The sequence below is a fragment of the Aptenodytes forsteri genome, unplaced genomic scaffold, assembly GCF_000699145.1.
Source record: "Aptenodytes forsteri isolate BGI_AS27 unplaced genomic scaffold, ASM69914v1 Scaffold14, whole genome shotgun sequence".
NCBI lineage: Eukaryota > Metazoa > Chordata > Aves > Sphenisciformes > Spheniscidae > Aptenodytes > Aptenodytes forsteri.
Window position 1 is genome coordinate 150418 of NW_008794457.1, and position 8694 is coordinate 159111.

The 8694-nt window shown below is 50.5% G+C and overlaps 1 protein-coding gene across 1 annotated transcript in view; it reads left to right on the plus strand.

Moving 5' to 3' along the window:
* Nucleotides 1-8694, plus strand: part of CSNK2A2 (casein kinase 2 alpha 2) — a 29824-nt gene that overhangs the window by 4926 nt on the left and 16204 nt on the right. Inside the window, exon 2 of the mRNA XM_019474976.1 lies at nt 143-254. Within this exon, the coding sequence (XP_019330521.1) occupies nt 143-254 (112 nt within the window). The remainder of the gene's footprint in view (nt 1-142; nt 255-8694) is intronic.

Consider the following 8694-nt stretch of genomic DNA (forward strand, 5'->3'; position numbering starts at 1 on the left):
CCCCGCCCCGTTTTGGGGTGTCCCCGGGGGTCTGCGGGCGGCTGAGGGGGGGGCTGGGAGAGGGCCCCCCCCTCCCCGGCCTGCTGCCCTGTCAGTTATCCTCTCCCCCCCTCCTCCTCCTCTCTCCTCTTGGTGCCCGCAGCAATCAGGACGACTACCAGCTGGTTCGAAAGCTCGGGCGGGGGAAGTACAGCGAGGTCTTCGAGGCCATCAACATCACCAACAACGAGAGGGTCGTCGTGAAGATCCTCAAGGTGAGTGTCCCGTTGATGGTGTAGGGGTTTGCAGTGGCTGGAGGCGAGGGGGAGAGGAGCTGGGTTGGCAGGGCCAAAGGACCGTTGGATCTCCTCCTTCACCCCAAAACTCTTGTTTGCTCATTAAGGACATTGGGACGGTGGGTTTGGAAATGGATTTGGTGTCCTGCGTGCTGTAGCGATGTTTTGATGTCTCCTGTCCAGCATAGCTCTGGGCTGAGAGCTCCTCTGGAGGAGGAGAGCTGCGAGTCCTGACATTTGAACAGCGTTGCATGTGCTGCCTGCCTTTGGTAAATTGTATCTGGCAATGCCCAGGGACTGCCATGTCAACAGGAATGCGAAGCCTGGAGGGGGGAATCCTGTTAACCTCTAGACAGCTGGCACATGGCCTTTTTGGAGCCAGGCTGTGGGATGCTCAGCAGTCAAAAAAGCAGGCAAAATTTTATGTTCAGTCCTTTAGAGGATCTTACATGGAAAAGAACTTCACCACAGGCAGGCCAAAAACACCACAGAAACTTGAGGAGACTGAAAAGGGGCTGTCTGAAGTTTGGCAACATCGGTGACCTGTATTCTGACATGTTGGCCTTAGTGCTATGGGGACCTTCATGCAGTAGTAACAGGTTGTAGTTTGGGATGGCTGAATGCACGGGTTAGCCGCTGCAGGGCACACCTTACCATGTTTGGCGCTGAAGCAGCATGCTCACAGCGAGCTGTGGTAACTGTCCTAGCAGCAACCTGTGTTGGTGATCTGGGGGTAGACAGGGGTGTTAAAAAAACAGAAATGAAAGGTTAGAGTTAAGGTGCTTTTGGTTTTGGCTTGGCTGACACTTGTGGCTGTCACTTGTTGGACCAGCAACACTTGTCACTTGTTCCCCAAGAGCACGTGGGAGCTGGTGTCTGACCATGGGTGCCCTAAGAATTTGGGCACGTGTTGATCCACAGCGTGCAGGGGGGTCTGAGCTTAATCTGCCCTTGCAGCCACTAAGACTAGCACTACCTAGGACACGGGTCTCTCTGCAGGGCTCTAGCCTTAAGGCATTTGCTAGATCCACTCTGATAGTGTGGCTAGCTGTCTCGTTTTGTCTTTGCTGATATCCCCACTTGCTCACTGTGCCTGCTTCCTTGGCATCTTCCTTGGCTTCCCAGAGAACTTGTCACGGTTTGTCCGGCCACCGCTCCTAGGCAAGGTGTAATCTCCCATCTGCCTCTGGGAGGAGGCGCGCGCACCCCTGCGTTGGCTGTGGTCAAGGTGGTGGTCAGGTGAGCCGTGTGGGAGAGCCCCTGTGGCTGAGCCTGACGTCAGGGCAGCGTGGTGAGGCTCATGTGCCCTTGCCGAGCTGAGTTCCTCTGGCATGCTGTTTGGTCCTCCCCCTCCTTTGGATGCTTTATGTGGGTTTGGTTTTTGTGTTGTTTTTTTTTTTGAGTAGGGGCAGGCAGGAGGTTTTGCTATGAGAGAGTAGTCAAAGGTAGCCAGTGCAGAGCTGGGTTTTATAGCAAGTTGGCTTGTGGCTAGGCTGGGGAAACTGCGCACTTCTGCATGCCGCTCTGGAGCCCCTGATGGTCTCTTCAGGACTGCTGTGGTTTGTTGAGACCCTAGGTCTTGTCCCACATAGAAAGGCACCATGAGGCTGAGAAGAGACTGCAGGGAAAGTCATCAGAAATCTTCCTCCTTGCCTCTTCCCAGCCTAAAGAGCCTCCCCTGGAGCGATGCTCCTCTCCCTGTGGCAGCCGAACTCTGTCATGTCTAGGGAGCCTGTCAGCATTGGACTGTGAGTCAGCTGGCAAGAGTCATCTGAGGGCGGCTGGGTGCTCCTTGGGGCCTGAATGTGTTGCCTTAATGCCCTGCGAGCAGGGGACTGGATTGTCCCAGATTTGAAGTGGATGGTGTTGCCACCAGTTCCCCTGGCTCCCCCCACTTGCGTTAACATGCAGACAGCATTCCTGTGAGTGAGTGAGCAAGGAAAAGCAGAAAGTCCAGATAAATAAAGATGAACTTTCTTCTCAGTGGAAAGTGGGTCAGTGAAAAGTGAGTTTCAGAGCACCGTGTTGCGTACGTTATGAAAACCTGTGAAGTGTGGCAATAACATCACTCTGATCTGTGGAAAGTGCCTCTGTTTTCCTGTAGCTAGACTCAAACTTAATTGCAAATGTAATTACATGTATCTACAGTGGAGCCTTAGCAAAGAGGCTGGGTCTCTCTGTTCCTCCTGGCTCAGGCTGGATCCTGTGAGGCCCATGGGAAATGCAACCAAAAGTCTTCAGGTTTTTGTGTGGCTGTAGGGGTGGGACAAAGTAGAAGACTGTTGCTGGGTGATGGATGCGGCTGTTTAGCACAGTTGCTCCTTTCTCTTTAAGGTTTTTTGAGAGGACAATTTATGTTATGTGTTAGAGTGATTTTTAGCAAGAGTCACTGTTTTAATATCTGCACCTCATAGGAGGTGACTGGTGTCTCTTTCCAGCCTTGCTCTTTGAAGCAGCTTGTCCTTACTGAGCTCAAGTTAGCATGTAGCAAGTACTTCCCCTGCCTTTTTTTTTTCCTCCCCTTCTTTGGTGTTGTGCTACCTGAACATCTTGTACCCTCCTCCAGAGAGGTCAGGAAATTTTCTCACCCTTTCTGTGATGCAGAACTGAGCCACAGAGATTTCCTGTGTGACTTTGGGCAAGTCCCTTAGCCTCAACAAAGCTGAGACTAGAGCATAGGTCCTAGTCTAGTGCCACATGAACAAGATAACTGCTCTTCCTCTTCTGGCAGCTACTTGCCTTGTTTGTTTAAATGCCCTATGAAGACTTTACCATTGGACAGGGCCAGGGAGCTAATGGCTCTGATTGGTATCACAGTGCCGCAGGCCTTTTGGGCTTGCATAAAGCAAGATGCCCCATTTCCCTGGCCAGTACCCAGCACTGCCTTTCTGTTCTGCTACCCCAAGTGCAGGACCAGGTATAATCCTGCAGGAATACGGGATGTGCTCACGCCACTAGTTGTGGTCATAAGATGTGTCAGCAAAGGAGCAGAATTAAGATCATGCAGATGACTATAACATTACCATTTCCTGAGTCAAGTGCCTTTCTTTGCAAATATGGTGCTCTTAATGTCACTTTTTCCAGGAAAATTTTGCAGTTTTTTTAAAAAAAGGCAAACGAAGCAAGCAGGTTGCTTCTCACTCCACTGCAGCAAGACATCAGGACGTGCCGCGTAGGACAGTGTGTGCAAAGCAGTGAGGCAGGAGCCCTGGTTTCCCACACAGACACCCCCTGCCAAGCGTCCTCCAAAAGCTTTTATCTTGAGAAGCGAGGCAGAGGGCAACTCCCCACCTTTTCAATCTGTTCAGGGAGCAAAGATTCAGCAAAAAAAGCCGTGGGGCTGAAGTCATCTTGGTAGGTAGCGGAGGACTCTGCACTGTACTGACCTTCCTACCCGTCATGGGTAGTAGGGCATGGAGTTAGCCAGCAGCTGTGTTCCTGCAGTCCCTAGCTGGTGTAGGAGGCTCTTGTGAGCTTTCTGATCTGGCTGGCCTCAGTACAGCTGTGGGCATGCTTCCTGCATGCTTAGGGGAGGGCCAAGCCAGGAAGAGAGAATGTGTGAACAAGTCCTGTACGTGCTTTTGTGTCTTGCTTAAATCTGATGCTAAGGTTTGACTCCCAGGATGAGGTCTGACATTCCTTGGCATGTACAAAGGAAGTTTAAGACATCTTTGTTTCCAGTGAGTCATTTATCGTCTACATCCAATGCAGGTATCTAAAGCACAGCTCTGCTCTTTCATATCTAACCACATAGATTTAGATTTTTGGTGGACCACTGAGGTCAGTCTGCAACCTTTCTGCCGTCTCTTTGATGAACTTCTCATTTCACTTTTCTGCTAATGCAGCTCCAAACTGTCTGCCAGTCTCCTCGTGTGCCTTAAAAGTGAATCCTCCATTCTGGGGTAACGGTGTCCCTGCGGGGTGTGAACAGCATTGCAAGTTGCCACTCTAAAAAACAAAGATAAACTTTCCACATTGCTTGTAACTTTTATGGGTGAGTCTTTGTGGTGAGAATGCCGCTGTTAGTTACCTACAGTTATGGCTGTTGGTGAGCTTCAGCTGTACCGCAGCATCCTTCACAGCCTGTTCGCTTGTACTGATTACTGCCATCTGAATGTCTGCTCAAGGTGGAGATTACAGCATCCATATTGTCAGCTCTGTGCAGGAGTCCTCCTGCTTTCCTGATGCACGTGTGTGTCTATGTACACTCTACTTGCCTGCAAAGCATTAAACCCATCACATAAAGGGACTGTTTTGTCTCCTTGTATGGTTACTATCTGCATAGGCACAACACGCAGGCGGAGGTTAGGGGAAGAATGCAGTTACAAGGAGAGGGACCAGTGAAATGGAGGTTCTGCAGCAGTGATGAAATAGCCCCTTTCTCCTTTGGTGGCTTTTGTCCCTCTGTGCTGAGTCCATGAACTGGAACTTTCAACCATGTACGTGGTTTCACAAGTGCATTCTTGTTTGTTTGGCTTTGTTTTTCCCCTGTTCCCCCTTTTGGGCTGTGTGAACCCTCCAGAGCTGCTGCTCATACCAGGCACTGGTGCAAGGTCCTTCCAGTGTTGAACTCAAATTATCGCTGTAGTAGCTAGAGAACTGTTTGGGGGAGGTAGCCCTGTGGCTCTGATAAATTTTCATCCGTCTTTAAAAGCTTTAGAGCCCACATACATCAGCATGTTCTAGATGGAGGCTGAAATGACTCCCGTGCTGGTGTGCAGAAGGGATTGCACAGGGAAATAGGATTGGATGGTGTTGGTCCCTCAGGCTGGAGCTTTTGACTGCGTCAGTGACCTTCCACCAAAGCCGTTCAATGCCTGCTCCGGGTAGCTATCTGTGTCTCTTGCTCCTCCTGCATTTGCGTGCACTGAATCAGCTCTCCCTGGCCCACTTCCTCCCCTGGCAGTCTTGAAATGAGCCCTTTTGCAAGAGAGCCGGGTACACAGCTCTTCTCTTTTAAACACCAGTTGCCCACACTGAGTTTGGCACAGTTGGCTGCTGGAGTCCAGCCTTGCTTGGAGCTGTGACCAACTGAGGCGGTACTGGGTGTCTCGCAGAGGCCTGGAGATGCAGCTGATAACTCTTGCGGTGGTGTTCTAGCACCAAGGAACTGGTGAGCTGCGAAGCTGTGGCTCCTGCGAGGAGGAGGGTGAGTTACGGCACTGTGTCTGTTCGCAGTGGCCTAGGGCAGAGCCTGAATGAATGATTCTCATCCCTTGTAATGGTGTGGTGGGGATCGGGGCTTGGTCCTTGTGTGTCTCCCTTTTAGCTGACTGCAGAAGTCTTGATGCATCGTGGGCAGTCCTGAAGCCCCGGGAGGGCTGTTTCAGGATGCGCTATGGGGGGAGGACAGGCATTCTGAAGGAAAGAACGGCACTGCCCTCAGAATACGTGCTGCTATATTCTACCAAACTTAAATAAAAACGCAAAAGTGCTTTAGTAGTTTCAGGGTAGGTTTTTCTCCCTTTTCTAAAATTCAAGAGCAGCTCGGGAAAGTTTGAATTCCCATAATGGAAGTTGTAAGATGCAAACAACCAACAGAATATTAACACAAGTGGGCTCCTTGATTTTGTAGCTCTTTTGAATACAATTATTTGGTTTCCCAGATGATGTCTGGCAAAATAAGCACTGCTGCTCTGAAGCCAATTTTCCTATTGAGCAATTGGCGTCAGGCTTTATAGGCCGATTATTGTGATCCTTTTGATAATACTTGCTAGAGACGAATGAGGTTCTAGTGCCAGCTTTTAAATGTTTAAAGCCTGTCATAAGGATGCTGCTTGAGCCTTTTGCTGGTCCTGGACGTTATGTGTTGAGATTTCCCTGCTTGTTCACTGGAAGCATCGTGGTGTTTCCAGGCTATTCAGGTTTGGTGAGCAAAGAATAGATCTTTTTCTTTATGGGGTGGTGGAATAAATGACTTTAGTTTCTCACGGATTTGTATCTTTTGACTGCTAAACCTTCTCCCCTGCTGCGCTAACCCCAGTTCTTTTTCAGAGCACCTGCTGGGCAAAACCCAGCACCTTCTGTGACTCCTTCAGAGCAGCACGTGTGCTCCTCAGCTGGCAGTGTGTGTGTGTTGCCTGGCTGCCTGCTTTTGGCTAACGTAAAATGATTTTTATGCTTTGGATTTAACTCGTATTTCACATGCCTTCCTGGTCACTACTTTTCTTTCTCAGTGTGGAAATGCGCAGAGAACTTTGGATAACAAATTTAGTTTCTCTCTTTGCTTGAATTCAAGCGATGGGTCCCCAGGTTGTTGGGGAAGGCTGGAACTGAAGCATCTAACAGAAGAGTGTACTCCCTTTGCTTTAGAAACCAAGCAAGAAAGATGATTAACCAGGCAGCCATTTATTCGTTCAAGACAGGAAATGATGGTTGCAGCCTTGTATTTAAAGGTTTATTTTAGCAAACAATGTTAATTCTCCCAGCTGGTGTTTGCTGCAGCTGGACTCCTTCCCTGCTTACAAGTTTACATGATCTCATGGAAAATGACCCAGGGTCTGATCTCTCAGTCACAGAGAGGTGTTTTCTCTGCATCCACCTGACTGCCAAGCAACTGCTTATCCCATGCCATTTCTTACCTCTGCAGAGGGCTGGCATTGCATGATACTCCCCGATCTTTGGGCAAAGGCAGTTGGGATAGCGCTGGCCGCTGTCACTGCCTCTTCTGCCTGACTTTCAAGTGGATTGAAGCACCCTCATGGGATCCTTTTGGGTGGTGGGGGGGAAACCTGCAGCAAAGGGTGGCTGGCTGGGGACAGTCGAGTGAGAGCTGCCGGGTCCAGCAGAGACCATCCTCCTGTGGCTGGAGGTCACCTTGTCCCTCTGCTCTGGGCGCTTAGCGTAGTGGACAGCCGTGAGCTGCGTGTTTTGTCTCCACCGTCTACAGCCACCTCACTTCCAGCTTGCCTGAGGAAGGAAGCAATTTCCTGGGAAACTGGAAAACTGGCTTGTGCTAGACAGTCATGTTGTTCTAAGGGTACTGCTGCAGTTGAAGTAATTAAACCCCTCCCAGTGTAGACACGGTTAAACTGAGACATGTCTTTTAGCCTGGTTTCCTATGGAAACGAGCCTTATGCAATCCTGCTGTCTGTCAGCCTTTCTCCCCCTCCTCCCACCCAGTAGTTTTTGCACTGGTTGGCCAATTTCAACCAAATGCGACAGAAGTCTCCAAGCTGTCAAGTTTTTACGGATTTCATGGAAATAGGTGTTTGTGTAGAGCAGAGGGACTCTGTCAGAGCCTGTCTCAGAGGGAGAGGCTGCAGTGAGGTTTTGACTCATACTGGTCACTGGAGAATCCCAGCATGGAGGAAAGCTTTGAAATGCCTCTGCCATGGGAACAGATGAAGTTGGAGTCTGCACCTGTATAAAACGTTGCCTTGCAAACACAGACGGATCAAACGCGGGAGCAGTTAATTTTGTCTAGGTGCCTGCTCCATTCCTCTGCTGGAAATCCCCCTCCCAGGGCAGGGGGACTGAGCCATGTAGGAAACGCAACCCAAAATGCCTCTGTTCATAGCCTGGTTTAATAAAATAGCCTTAAACAGGTATTGTTAAAATACTCTGGTTGCAAGGGCTGGTGTTTTAGAAGCTATCCCTGCTGGGAGAGGCAGATGGTTGGAGGCCATAATAGCTTCAGTTAGTTCACATTTAATCCATGTGTGTTTGGAGTCAACATCCTCGGAGAGACAGATCGGGTGACTGAGAGACAGTTGTAGCAACCCAGACTTAATCCTGGTGCTTGGAGGATACGCTGCTGATTGCCTGTGGTTTCAGCAGTACTGGGGTCTGGGGACAGGAAAGAAGTCAGCAGTTTCTGTGGTTGTGACCAGTTAGCTCCAGTGCAGTACTGGCCGTGTGCTGGAGTGGTTTGCACCAAGGTGTTTGACTTCCCAGATGCAAGACCCTGGGCTTGGAGTCAGTTACTGGGCAAAAACTGAGCCCCAGTGATGTACTCTTGGGTAGTAGACAGCGTTTGCAGTTGTGGCTGGAGCAGTGGCGTGGGTCAACTTGTGGGTGGGAGGTGGCGTGTGGCTGGGTAGGCTGGTAAGGTGAAAGCTGTGTGGGGTGGAGGCCAGCAGTCGCCACTGTTTTCTCCTGCAAATCTGAAATGGGGAAATCCTCCGTTCCCCTGCATTGCTCTCTGAGGAAACTTCCAGGCAATAGCTTTCCTCTAAGACAACATTACTTCAGCCCGTGGCATTTCTCCCCGCCTCACCCCTATTTGCCTAGTGGTGGAAAACCCTGTCCTGACCGCTGGCTGCAGGCGGGGAGAGCGCTCTGACGATGCACTGCTTACAACCCTGCAATGAGCAGGGCTTCCCGTACCCCCACCCTGCCCAGAGGCTTGCGGGGCCCTTGCCCCGGCTCACAGCCGACATGGAAGGGGGGTAGGCGTGGGGAGACAGCCCGGGCGCCT